General features: G+C 36.9%; 1 protein-coding gene across 1 annotated transcript; it reads right to left on the reverse strand.

Moving 5' to 3' along the window:
- Positions 1 to 7,907: 7,907 nt before the first annotated feature.
- LOC129628530 (olfactory receptor 2H1-like) lies at positions 7,908 to 9,027 on the reverse strand. Its single transcript, XM_055548016.1, has one exon. It carries the CDS (start codon positions 9,025 to 9,027, stop codon positions 8,065 to 8,067), a length of 963 nt encoding a protein of 320 aa, XP_055403991.1. The 3' UTR covers positions 7,908 to 8,064.
- Between the last annotated feature and the right edge of the window lie 5,563 nt (positions 9,028 to 14,590).

A 14,590-nucleotide genomic window follows, 5' to 3' on the forward strand; every position in this document is an offset into this window, starting at 1 on the left:
CCAACACCACAGTTCAAAAGCATCAATTCTTCAGCGCTCACATTTCATAAGTCTGTTGGTCAATGTATGTCTTCTTTGGAACAATGTCTATTTGTTTACTTTGCCGAATTTTATGTTGTATTTTACAATTTCTTTATTCATTTATATTTTGCTACTGGGGGGCTTTCCTGGTGTCTCAGATGGTAAAGAATCTGCCTGGAATGCAGGAGACCCCGGTTCGATCCCTGGGTCAGAAAGATCCCCTGGAAAAGGAAATGGCAGCCTACTCCAGTATTCTTGCCTGGAGAATTCCATGGACAGAGGAGCCAGGTGGGCTACAGTCGATGGGGTTGCAAAGAGTCGGACACAACTGAGTGACTTATATTGAACTGTATAAACTCCATATAAATTTTGAATATTCAACTTTATCAGTTTCATGATTTCCACATATTTTCTTCCATTCTATAATTTGTTTTTATATCTGGTTGCTAACTTTGCTGAGCAGAAACTTTTTAGTTTGATACACACTTAGTTCTTAATTTTGCATTTTTGTCTATACTTTTTTTTAATTTTATTTTATTTTTAAACTTTACAATATTGATTGGTTAATGTCATATCCAAAATTGATTGCCAAGATCAATGCCAAGGTAGTTATTTTGTATATTTTCTTCTAGGAGTCTTATGGTTATAGTACCTATGTTTGAGTCTTTAAACCATTTATATTTTCTTGTGAATTGTGTGAGCTAGGGGCCCAGTTTTTATTTCTCAGTTCATTCATTCATTCACACATTTATTTATTTATTTATGTTTTGTACTTGTATATTGTGTTACTGACATGTTTTATTGAATTAATTGCCTTTTCCTGTTACTTATGATAGGCAACCTTGTCAAAGATTAGTTGACCATATATGCGTAGGTGTATAAATGAGTCAATAAACCCATACATATATTCTATTCCTTTGGTCTGTTTCTCTTTCTATACCAGTGTCTTATTGTTTTATTTAATATAGCTTTGTAATGTATAGCTTTGAAATCCAAAAATGCATCTCCAGCTCTGTTCTTAAATTTCAGGATTGCTTTGGTTATTTAGGCTCTGTACAAATATTAGACATTTGTTCCATTTCTGTGAAAAATTTCAATGGAATTTTGATGGGGATGGCATAGAGTCTGTAGATCAGTTCAGATTCAGCACAAGGTAAGAAAGGTTTTTTTCTTTTTTTTGGTTATACTAATTTTCAGCTGATTTCTTTAAAAATTTCTTTGAATGCTCAATATATATTTCCTTATTTATTATTCTATCAAGTATAATAAGACATCATGAAACATTATCATTTTTTAAATTGATACATATTATATTGCATGACAAAATTATAAAATGTCATTAATGTTTTTCCCTTTGCAATATAGACATTTAAAATTATAAAATATCTTGTCATGAATTAACATTTTTTTACTTAAGCATAACAGTGGATAAGCAAATATTGATATCCATAATTTGATGCCTCTGATGCTGAGGAAATCACAGGCACAGGATAAGGCTGATGTCCAAACTGTCTGGGCTTCAAGACTCTGGGTTTGTGGGTGTAGTCACAGGACAAGTTTAAAAGGTAAGGCTCAATTAAACCTGATGCTCCAGGACACATGAGAAAAGTTCCCATCAATATGACTGCCTAGGTTCCTTTTTCTGTTCAGTTTCTCAGTCATGTCCAACACTTTGCCACCCCATTGACTACAGCCAAGCTTCCCTTCACTGTCTCCTGGAGTTCAAACTCATGTCCATTGAGTCGATTAAGCCATCTAACCATCTCATCCTCTGTCAGCCCCCTTCTCCTCCTGCCCTCAATCTTTCCCAGCCTCAGAGTCTTTTCCAATGAGTTGGCTCTATGCATCAGTTGGCCAAAGTATTGGAGCTTCAGCTTCACCATCAGTCCTACCAATGAGTATTCAGGGTTGATTTCCTTTGAGATTGATGGGTTTGATCTCCTTGTTGTCCAAGGAACTCTCAAGAGTCTTCTCCATCACCACAGTTTGAAAGCATCAATTTGAAAGCTTCCAGGTACCTTTAGGTAAGAACTATTTTATGGGGATTTCAGTAAGCTAACTTACACTTATTGCTTAATAACAGAGGCAAGAGCAGAGGTCCTAGAGAGACAACCACATTACAAATGACTTTTATTTCTTTTTATACTATAAATAAAACACATAAAAGTAATTAGCCTCCAACTAAAATAAATAAATTTTAAAAAAAGAAGTGTCCAAAATTTACTGCTTAATCACAATCATGAAACCATTCATGTAATGTCCCCACACATCCTTGGAGAACATGGATAGCTCTCCATAACCGTCTTGTGCCTCTCTCTTATTGAGCTATCTTTAGACATTTAGAAAAGTTGCAAAGTTAGTAAAGTTTCTATATACTCTTAACCAACTTCTACCAGTATTAACATATTATATAACCATAAAAAGTTGTCAGAACAAGGAAGTTAATATTTCACCCGTGTTTTGACTCTTGCCATTGTTGTTTTTTTTTTTTTTTCCTCATTCAGGATCCCACACAGCATCTAGTTGTTATTGTCACTGAGTCTCCTTCAGTCTGTTTCCTTCATGAAATATTGACAACTTTGAGGAATATGAACTGCTTATTTTGTAGAATCAATTTGATTGTCATCATTTCTGGGAGTTACTGTTGTATCCCTAGATAAAAAAATGTATTTTTAAACACAACAATTTAGTTTTTCCTGTTAGATGAAAATTACAGAAATAAAATTGTGTAGTTTATACTCTTAGTGTTCAGCTTGTATTTGAGGAGAATACTAAATTTTGCAGTGAGGGAAATGCACAGCATGCACAAAAGATGCATCACAAGAAATTTAACAACAGTAAGAAAAGATAAATACTGGAGTAGAAAGGGACTTCTGAAATCCAAGGTTGAGATCACTAAAAAAAAATAAATAAAACAACTCTTGATTCCCAGTGGCAAAAGATATGTATCCAAAATGCCAATAGATATCATATTACTCAAGTGAAAATACCAAAATAAAAAAAAGGATTCAAGCAATTAAAAAATAAAATCAGAATCCTTGTTGTCTGCCTTTTCAACAAGAACATATGCTCTCCAGATTTTCTGCTATTTAAAAAGTACAAAGAATGGTCACAGACTAAGCTCAACATGAATTATCTGAGAATCAGACATGGAAAACAAAATCCATAGAGCCTGTTACTCTTACTGAACATGAACTTGAGTACTCTCATTCATCCACAGTAAAGTCAATCTTCTGACACCAGGTTGTGGTGAAGAAAAGTACATAGTTTATGCAGAGTACCAAACAATAAGAAGTGGACTTTCCTGATGGCTCAGATCGTAAAAAAAAAAAAATCCCCCTGCAATGAGGGAGACCTGGGTTTAATCCCTGGGTTAGGAAAATCCCCTGCAGGAGGGCGTGGCAACCCACCCCAGTATTCTTGCCTGGAGAATCCCCATGGGGAGCCTGGCAGGCTACAGTCCATGGAGTCACACAAAGTCGGACACGACTGAGTGACTAAGCACACACACACACACACACACAAATAAGATGGGTAGCTCATGCTCAAAAGACTCAAAATTCCCAATGACCTTCAGAAAATGGGTTTCAGAGGCAACGTGAATGAAGGGGCTGCAGGATGCATGATCAGATCTTTTACAATTCTCAGATTGGTTGGCATCAAGGTAAAGTTTTTGTTTGTTTGTTTGTTTGTTTGTTTGTTTTTCCAACATGTTTTTATTTTTTTTAATATTTTTTATTTTTTTATTATTTTTTTCTTTTACTTTACAATATTGTATTGGTTTTGCCATACATCAACATGCATCTGCCATGGGTGTACACATGTTCCCCATCCTGAACCCCCCTCCCACCTCCATCCCCATACCATCCCTCTGGGTCATCCCAGCGCACCAGCCCCAAGCTTCCTGTATTCTGCATCGAACCTGGACTGGTGATTTGTTTCTTATATGATATTATACATGTTTTAATGCCATTCTCCCAAGGTAAAGTTTTAAGTATCATTAATCTTCTGGTTCGGAGAAGGCAATGGCACCCCACTCCAGTACTCTTGCCTGGAAAATCCCATGGACAGAAGAGCCTGGTGGGCCGCAGTCCATGGGGTCGCTAAGAGTCGGACAAGACTCAGCAACTTCACTTTCACTTTTCCCTTTCATGCATTGGAGAAGGAAATGGCAACCCACTCCAGTTGTCTTGCCTGGAGAATCCCAGGGACAGGGGAGCCTCGTGGACTCATGTTTTCGTTGTCAGTTATTTCTAGGTATTTTTTTTAATTTCCTCTTTGATTTCTTCTAGTGTATTTTTTAATTTCAATTGTTGCACTGTTCAGTTCTGATTATTTGTTATTTAAATCTTGTAATTCCTTGTTAAATTTTTTAATTAGAGGGAAATTGCTTTACAATATTCTGATGGTTTTTTGCAATATATCAACATGGATCTGCATTAGGTATACATATATCCCCTCCTTCTTGACCCACCTGTCACCTCTCTCCCCATCTCACCCCTCTAGGTTGTCACAGACCACTGGTTTTGGGTTTCCTGCATCATAAATCTAACTCCCACTGGCTATCTGTTTTACATATGGTAATGTATATGTGTCAATGCTATTCTTGCTTCTTAAATTGTGCCTCCATTTTTTTTTTTCCTGAGATTTTGGATCATCTCTACTATTATTATTCTGAATTCCTATTCCAGTAGATTGCCTATCTCCTCTTCATTTAGTTGTTTTGTGGCGGTTTATCTCATTCCTTCATTTGCAACATATTTCTCTGTCATCTCATTGTGTCTAACTTTCTGTGTTCGTGGCTTCCTTTCCACATGCTGCAGGATTGTAGTTCCTCTCACTTCTGAATATCTGCACCCTGATGAGTGAAGTTGGTCCAGTGGCTTCTGCAGGCTGTCTTGGAGTAGGAACTGGTGCCTTCCCTTTCATGCATGAAGCTGGGTCTTGTCCCTTTGATGGGTAAGGCCATCTTAAATGGTGTTTTGAGGTAGCTGTGAGCTCAATGTGACCTTAGGGAGTCTTTCTATTGAGGCTGGGATTGTGCTCCTGTCTTGCTGGTTGTTTGTTCCTGAGGCATTTCAGGTCTGGAACTTATAAGCTTTTGATCTTGAGGCTGAGATGAAGACCTCTGAGAGAGCTCATACCAATCAGTATTCTCTGAGGTCTCCTCCGCTAGCGTCTTTACTTTCACAGTGAGCTACAGTGAATCCCCACCTCCTCAGGAGAACTTCCCAGACCCCTAGTTATATCTTACCCCAGCTCCTGTGGAAGTACTTTGTGCAGTGTCCCAATGCACATGAGGTCTTGTGTGCACTCTCCAAGAGTGGAGTCTTTGTTTCTTCTAGCCCTGTGGAGCTCTCTCACTCAGGCTCCACTGCCCTTTAAAGCCAAATGCTCTGGGGCTTCTTCCTCTGGATTCCTGATCCTTAGACTTTCTTGGAGGGCTACTTTAATGTGGGAGCATCTCTGTGTAGTCTCTGTGTGCTTAATACTATTTGGTGCAAGGGCTACTTTTAGTAGCCCTCTTTCCTCAGTGCATGTTGGCTTTTATCACCTTGATAGAAGATGTGACTAATGTTTTGGTGACCTGAGCCTGTATTGGATGTTAAAAGGGGCCTCCCCATTGCTCCATGGTTGTTACTGCAGTGTCAGAGGCAGGGTCTGCTCCTTAGCTGTAGGAGAAGAGGCTCCTAGATCTTTCTTTGCTGCGATTCTGACCTGTGATGTGAGGTAGGTGGGATTGGAGCATTCCCAGCGAGAGAGAAGCCACTGATTTTTCCTCCCCTGGAGCTGATCACCTGTGAGTGTGTTACAGGTGTCACTTTTCAACCATTGTGCTGGCTCACTCTTTACAGTGTTGTTTGGACTGCTCTTAGCCCCTCCTTATCTATGGATATTCTGGCAGTTGGCCTTAGTATCTCTAAGGCACTGTTTTCACCAGGCTACCACTGCAGATCCACCAAATCAGGTCCTAGGACTGCAGTAATTGCACACCTGGAACCACTATGGGAGCTATGGAGGCGGCTCAGATTCTGATCTAGTTCTATCTCAGTGCATACGTGCTCTCAAAGCCCACAAATGCTAAAACTAGACCCATCTCAGCTTTGGGAGCACAGAGTTTGTTTCTAATCGTTTGAGCCTTTCAGGAAGAGAGTCAGGTCATTTGAAGATGCTCACTTGAAACATATTGCTTACTAAGTTTATGTCTGAAAAAAATCAAAATAATCAAACTTTATCTCTTGAGAAATTTTAACCCTGAATCTGCTCCTTGTGATTTTTAATATAAACTCTGTGTGTGGACAGTGATGAAATGCACTTCAATGCATCAATTTTCACAGCTAACAAGACTAACAGAGAGTGAATAATTATTGAAGAACATATTTTGAAATGGAAAGAAGAGGAATAAATAAAAAACTTATTTTTATAAAGGAAATTGATTGTATATTAGGGTAATGAATAGAAAGGAAACAAGAAAGAATGAAAGGAGAAACAAGAAAAAAATAAACACAGAAACCACTACCACTTTATTGAATCAGTTGACAGTGCAACAAAAGTGTTTTCTATAATTTTTCCTTCTATGAAATATTCTTAGGCTTTTGAAAGAAACAACCTTCTTCATACAATGTTTAAAAAGAAAACTCCTATTTGATTAACAGCATCACAAATAAGCATAACCTTCCCTCTCATCTTTATCAACATTTTCAGCTGAGTCTCTCTTTCGTCTTTTATGTGTGTGTTAGGCATTCCACTATTCACTAGTACTCCATCTGTTTCACCTAACTTGCTAATGACATTAGGGAATCACTGTGAACATTGCAAAGACTGATAAATAAGAAAATAGATGTCTTAAAATTTCATGTAACTGTGTGTTATCTTTGGTATTCCTAATAGCACAAGTTCCTATAAAATGATCAATACACTTTAGTGGAAATTACTTAATTGTGCTAAAATGCTGAAACCATCATTTAACACTTAATGTCCATTTGCAAAAATTCACCTGGATTTTGGCTGAGTTATGTTTGTACAACTTTATAAGAAAGATTCTCTGTTTTATCAGAGAATACATGAGAAAATTACTTTTTAAAATATGCCATTTTATATTTAAATAGCTTTATCTTATATGGTGGCTCAGACAGTGAAGAATCCACCTGCAATGTGGGAGACCGGGGTTCAATCCCTGGATTGGGAAGATCTCCTGGAGGAGGGTATGGGAACACTCCAATATTCTTGCCTGGAGAATCCCATGGACAGAGGAGCCTGGCAGGCTACAGTTCATGGGGTTGCAAAGAGTCAGACATGACAGAGACTAAGCACAGCACAGCACATCTTACATGGGTAGAAGAATAGATATGAGTAAATATTTAAGAAACTTGTGTTAATAATTACAACAGAATAAAATAAGTATGAATTAAATTTATAGATCTCTCTCATAGGAAAAGAGTACCTAAACACCTCTATTCAGACACCTCAGAGGCATCTCAGTATGGTTTAATCTTATAAATATTGTAAATAAAAGGAAAATATAACAAAATATGTACATGTAAGATTTCTTCTTTATACCCAAAATGTCATCCTTATAGTCAAATTAAAGAAGGAAGACTGGATATGTAGAAAGAACTTAAGGAAACTCCAGAAAAAATTTTCCTCCCTTTAGGCTTGTCAAAAAAAATTCATGATAAACATTTCTTTTCATTTTTTCAATTTTAAAATCTATATTAAAGATAAATTATAATTTATTGTTCTTATATTTTAAAATATTTAGCTCATGCTGCATGTATTGCTTAAGAAAGATAAATTCATCAAAACCTCATTGTGCAAATGGTGTATCTCCTTAGACAAATATATTTGAACACTAAATAGATGGATAAAATATTAACTTTGTACAGATATTTTTACAAAAATTACATGCAAATTGTAGGAATAAATAGTAACTCATAAAGTATTGTCTTTGAAGTAAATCCACCCAATTTTAGTAATAATTCAGACTTTCATGTAGAGTGGATGTCATGATTTTCTGCACTGAGAACATTCTGGTTCAAAAGATCAGTTTCTTTTTTTTCTTATGCTGATGCCCTTCCTCAGCTGTCTTTGCAAGACACTCTTCACTTCTTTGTTCCGCAGGGTATAGATGAGAGGGTTCAGCAATGGTGTGATCACAGTGAAGAAGAAACTGACAAACTTGCCGTGTTTTGAAGCAAATTGGTTCTTAGGGTCTGTGTAAACCATGGCCACTGTCCCATAAAACATGAAGACCACAGTGAGGTGGGAGGAGCAGGTACCAATGGCTTTCTGCCTTCCCTCCTCAGATTGGATTTTACCTAAAGTTTGAGCTATGTAGCCATAAGAAGTCAGGATCAACACCATTGGAAAAATGGTAAAGAGAACAGCAGAGATTGTCATCTGCCACTCAGTAGTGGAAGTGTCTCCACAAGCTAGTCTTATGAGAGAAGGAACCTGACAGAGAAAGTCATCCAGACAGTGGTGGGCACAAAACGGCAGCTGGAATGTGATAGGTGTTTGGGTAACAGATTCAATCAGTCCAGACAGCCAAGACATAAGCACCAGTTTCCAACAGAACTGAGGATGCATGATGATAGTGTAGCGCAAGGGCTGGCAGATAGCAACGTACCGGTCAAAAGCCATCACCACCAGCATGACACCTTGTGTGGCACCAACACAGAGCAATATGCCCAGTTGAATGATGCATCCTGTGTAGGTGATGCTCTTATCTGGCCCCCACAAGTTGAACAACATTTGGGGCACAACAGTCATGGTGAAACAGAGATCCAAGAAAGAGAGATTGCTAAGAAAGAAGTACATGGGGGTGTAGAGTTGAGGGTTCATGTATGAGAGCAAGATGATAGTCACATTGGAGAGAATAATCATGATGTATAAGAAGATCACTATCCAGAAGAGAACCATTTCTAGCTGGGGAAATTCAGAGTAGCCAAGAAGTACAAATCCCACTGGGAAGCTCTTGTTGGTGCTTCCTGTTGCTTTTGGCATAGAGTTTTGGACATAATTTTAAGGAAAAAAATGTGAATAGATTTTAGAAAAGGTTAACTAGACAGGAAAAGAATTTGTTTTCCATAGGGTCTTGGGAAATGGGACATATTGGTGATTTTCTTACCTTAGACCAATAGCATACAATCTCTCTTCTAAAAAGCTGTGAGTTTAACGTAGAAAGGAGTATTCATTAAAAACTAACCTTGAGATTCATTCCCATAATCTGTAATCATAACATCCCCATCAGACATCCTCAGATAATCACCTTAGATCACATGCATTTTCCTCCCAGATTGTTCATGCCATGTATGTAATAGCTAAATAAAATGTTGAACAGCAAGCTTTTGCTTTGAAATATGTACTTATCTAATTTATCAGGGTACAATTTGCAGTTTGGTGATATGAATAGGAACACATGAAATGGAGGTCCTAAACAGTGATACCCTGAACATAAATAATTTTTAGTGTCTGAAGAACAGAAATTTGGGATAGGAACCATACCAATTTTTAAATGAGGCAAACCTAAGTTTAATATTTTACCATTTTTAACTAAAGCAATTTAAATGTACTTAATAGATAACTTTAAAATATACATCAATATTCTTATCTAATGAGTAGCTACAATAACTTTTACCCCAGGTGTATCACATGAATTATACCAATTATTGTATAATAATTCTGAATTATATGAATAATTGTATAATGTTCTCAATAATCCTTTGGGGATAATATAAATCTTTAATATAAAACAATAACTTAATAATAGAAAAATCAAACTAATAAAATTATAAAATATGTATTTTTAAAGCTTTACATCATGGACAGGAAAGCAAAGAAAGGTGATTCATGGGCTAATGCTAATTAGTAGAAAGGTATGGTATTAGTTTTGGGTATTATTGTCTTGGGGTATTAATTTTGTCTTCTAGGAACCTTATAATAGTTCAGAGAATTTCAAGAATGTAAGAGGCATCAGAGACAAAAATACTGTTAGGTATATAAAATTGATATTTAGACTGTAAATATTACATTTAGCTAGTGGTCAAACAATACAAAAATCTGAGGAGCATTACAGAGGTCTGCTACTATTCAGTAGTAAGTTTATGTGTATTTATTTAGAACCTGTCACGTGCCAGGCACTGTGCTATGGCATGGCGATATCAGACTCTTTGTGACTCTATGCACTGTAGCCTGCCCAGCCTCCTCTGTCCATGAATTCTCCAGGCAAGAATACTGGAGTGGGTTGCCATTCCCTTCTCCAGGGGATCTTCCTGACACAGGGATCGAACCTGGGTTTCCTAGAGTTGCAGGCAGGTTCTTTACCAACTGAGCTACCAGGGAAGCCCCGAATGGAGAGAGAAGAAATCCTTAATGCAGGCCCATGGGATAGAGAGCAAGTGAAAAAAAAAAACAAGCAAATAAATCATAAGCAGTATTCAACTATTTTAAAGATAATTCTTACAGATGGCTAACAAACACATGAAAAGATGCTCAACATCACTCATTATCAGAGAAATGCAAATGAAAACCACAATGAGGTACCATTTCACGCCAGTCAGAATGGCTGCTATCCAAAAGTCTACAAGCAATAAATGCTGGAGAGGGTGTGGAGAAAAGGGAACCCTCTTACACTGTTGGTGGGAATGCAAACTAGTACAGCCACTATGGAGAACAGTGTGGAGATTCCTTAAAAAACCGGAACTAGAACTGCCATACGACCCAGCAATCCCACTGCTGGGCATACACACAGAGGAAACTAGAATTGAAAGAGACACGTGTACCCCAATGTTCATCGCAGCACTGTTTATAATAGCCAGGTCATGGAAGCAACCTAGATGTCCATCAGCAGATGAATGGATAAGAAAGCTGTGGTACATATACACAATGGAGTATTACTCAGCCATTAAAAAGAATACATTTGAATCAGTTCTAATGAGGTGGATGAAACTGGAGCCGATTATACAGAGTGAAGTAAGCCAGAAAGAAAAACACCAATACAATATACTAACACATATATATGGAATTTAGAAAGATGGTAACAATAACCTTGTATGCCAGACAGCAAAAGAGACACAGATGTACAGAACAGTCTTCTTTTGGACTCTGTGGGAGAGGGAGGGGGGGATGATTTGGCAGAATGGCATTGAAACATGTATAATATCATATAAGAAACTAATTGCCAGTCCAGGTTTGATGCAGGATACAAGATGCTTGGGGCTGGTACACTGGGATGACCCAGAAGGATGGTATGGAGAGGGAGGTGGGAGGGGGGTTCAGGATTGGGAACACGTGTACACCTGTGGCGGATTCATGTTGATGTATGGCAAAACCAATACAATATTGTAAAGTAATTAGCCTCTAATTAAAATAAATAAATTTAAAAAAATAAAAATAAGAATTTAAAAATCAAGAATATTGTCATTAAGGATAAAAATGGAGGATATGAGAACAGAAGAGGATCATTTTACTTAGAGGGAACAGGAAGACAAAGCAGTCTAGTACTGAGGAAGTGTGTCTATACAAGGAATCCAGCTAGCTGGAAGAATGTTAAAGCCTTGTACATTAGATGTGGTGAGACATGTCAGATGAACTCAGCTTCTCTGTGCTAAGTTCCCATAAACATGTCCTGAACCGATTTCATTTTTTTTTCTACAGGATTCCTGAATCAACTATAAAATATCCATTTGCTTTACCAGACTGTATTGTTCTTTAGTTCTCTCATTATTTAGAGTATTTTTCATGTACTTACCTTCACTTGGCTCAAAATGTGTCATACTCATTTGTCATTATGTTAAAAAAAATTAGGTCAATTTCATATATATATATATATATATATATTTACAAATTCCTTTGAATTATTTTTAAAGATTTTTTTTACTATATAAACACATTTTATGAGCAGTATAGTATATATCCCTGGTGGCTCCATTGATAAAGAATCCACCTGCATTGCAGGAGACCTGGATTTGATCCTTGGATCCAGAAGATCCCCTGGAGAACAGAATGTAAATCCACTCCAGTCCACTCTAGTATTCCTGCCTGGAGAACCCCATGGACAGAGGAGTCTAGAGGGCTACAGTTCATGGGATCACAAAAAGTCAGGTACGAATAAGCAGCTAACATACTTACAGATAATTTAGCAACATAAGTATGAAACGAAAACAAAAATAAAGTCACAATGATGATTTTGCTGTTTATTTGCCAAGAGTTCAGCTACAATCATGGTTGGGGGTTTCACGTTCCGTTGTTATGATTACTGCCAAAAATTAACTGGTCAGTTAAGAGAATACTTTATCTCTCTTTCTGTATTTTTTAAAAAGGAAACTGAAGGGGAATTAAAATGGAGTTGGATTCTCCTGCTGTTAATAGAGCTCTCCAAAATGAACCTGAGAAGACACTGATGAAGTTTAACTTAAGTATGTCTCTGCCTCGGTGGAATTTGGCCTTTGAACATTTACTATTCTAATAAAGACATCCAAAACATCTGCCAGAAACTCAAGGTACTCATCAGGTCCTTACCCTAAAATGACTGATCACAGTCTATCCCATTTGGATAAATAATTTTTTCTTGTATCAGAATACAGACTTTTGGTTTTGCCTTTATTAGACCCTGACTCTTTCTTTTTCCCAGAATACTCTCAGTTTTACTAAAATATGTCTCCTGAATTACATTTCTTAAGACCCTAAATAAATATCTTTGTTTTTTGCAGCCACAATATTATTGTTCAGCACTCTATTTTAATCAGATTATGATGCTAAAAATTTTTTGTGATGACACTAGTCATACCTAATAAATAGCTTTATATGTAGATATTTGCTTGAATAAGTAATCAACACATTTATTAAGACTGACTCTGTTTCAGATTATCACATATAAAGTGTTTAAAGAAATCATTAAAATCTAAAATTTATTTTAAATTATATTATACTAAACAATAAACCAACTCTGTAGCTTTTAATATGGGGGAGTTTTAAAATTTATTTTTGTGATATAAGAAATGAATCTGCCTTGATGCAGGAGACTCCAGTTTGATTCTTCAGTTGGAAATATCCCCTGGAGAAGGGAAAGGCTACCCACTCCAGTATTCTGGCCTGGAGAAGTCCATGGACTGTATAATACATGGGGTCATAAAGAGTCGGACATGACTGAACGACATTCACAGGAAATGAAAGTGTGCAATAAAATTTCAATAACAAAACATAAAAAAAAAACCTCAGTTATGTGTGTGGCTGTATTTTAACATATACATTGTACATAAGTGAAAACATAGTATCCTTGAGGTTAGAAAGGGCACAATAATAATCTGTTCATCTTAAAATGCATCATGTTCCATGACATTCTACAGAAATGTATATAGGTTTCCTTTAAGTCCAAAGACATATCATGACTTTTGAATTTATTAATATGTAAGCCTGATTATTTTTCTTTATTTTTAACTATTCTACTCGGCAAATGTAAGTAACTTACCTGGGTTGGAAAACAGATCAGTGGCAGAATGTGGGAAACATAAGTTAACTTGCCTGAGAGCCATTCAGAAACTCTCCCTTGCTTTCCTTGATATCAGCCTCCCCTACTCTGAGCTACTCTCCAGTTAAATATATGTCATTGTGTAGTCATCAGGAGATGTGATCAAAGCAGTGAACCTTTCTTTCTATAAAGCATAAGCAGCACAGAGGGAACAGCACTTCCCAGGAGGTCCCTGAGGCCTAATCATTGTAGGTAATCAGCTGACAGTCCAGAAAAGTCTTAAAAGCCTACAAAATTAAAAAAAAAAAAAAATCCTTTGTTTTAGCATATGAAATGAGGTAGAAATTTAACTATTTCAATTAACTCTTTTTAATTGCCCTCCCAACAACATTATCAGGCAAACAATAAATTATATATGCTAAAATGTAAAGTCATTGGTTTACTTATTTACAAATTTTTACTAAATGACTATTTTTTTTCCTGTCCCTATGCTAGTGTTAGGAAACATTAGAGATAAGAGAAAATCAAGAAGCATCAAAAATTATTCATCAAGCTAAAATTGTATACACTATTATATAATTTAAAAGTTAGAGGACATTAGATAAGCTGAAGAATTGATGCTTTTGAACTGTGGTATTGAAGAAGACTCTTGAGAGTCCCTTGGACTGCAAGGAGATCCAACCAGTCCATTCTGAAGGAGATCAGCCCTGGGATTTCTTTGGAAGGACAGATACCAAAGCTGAAACTCCAGTACTTTGGCCACCTCATGCGAAGAGTTGACTCATTGGAAAAGATCCTGATGTTGGGAGGGATTGAGGGCAGAAAGAGAAGGGGATGACAGAGGATGAGATGGCTGGATGGCATCACTGACTCGATGGACATGAGTCTGAGTGAACTCCGGGAGATGGTGATGGACAGGGAGGCCTGGCGTGCTGCGATTCATGGGGTTGCAAAGAGTCGGACACGACTGAGCAACTGAACTGAACTGAACTGACTTAGATAATTCAAAGTAGTATTTACACAAGAGAAGAGAAAAAAATAAAGTTTAGGGACTGAGGATAAAGTAAAAGATGAAAACAACTCAGTTTTATCTTAGGC

Source organism: Bubalus kerabau, chromosome 1 (assembly GCF_029407905.1).
Source record: "Bubalus kerabau isolate K-KA32 ecotype Philippines breed swamp buffalo chromosome 1, PCC_UOA_SB_1v2, whole genome shotgun sequence".
Taxonomy (NCBI): Eukaryota; Metazoa; Chordata; class Mammalia; order Artiodactyla; family Bovidae; genus Bubalus; species Bubalus kerabau.

What these genes read in the sequence shown, in the direction of transcription:
- LOC129628530 (XM_055548016.1), bottom strand. Translation starts at nt 9,027, where the DNA reads ATGCCAAAAGCAACAGGAAGCACCAACAAGAGCTTCCCAGTGGGATTT.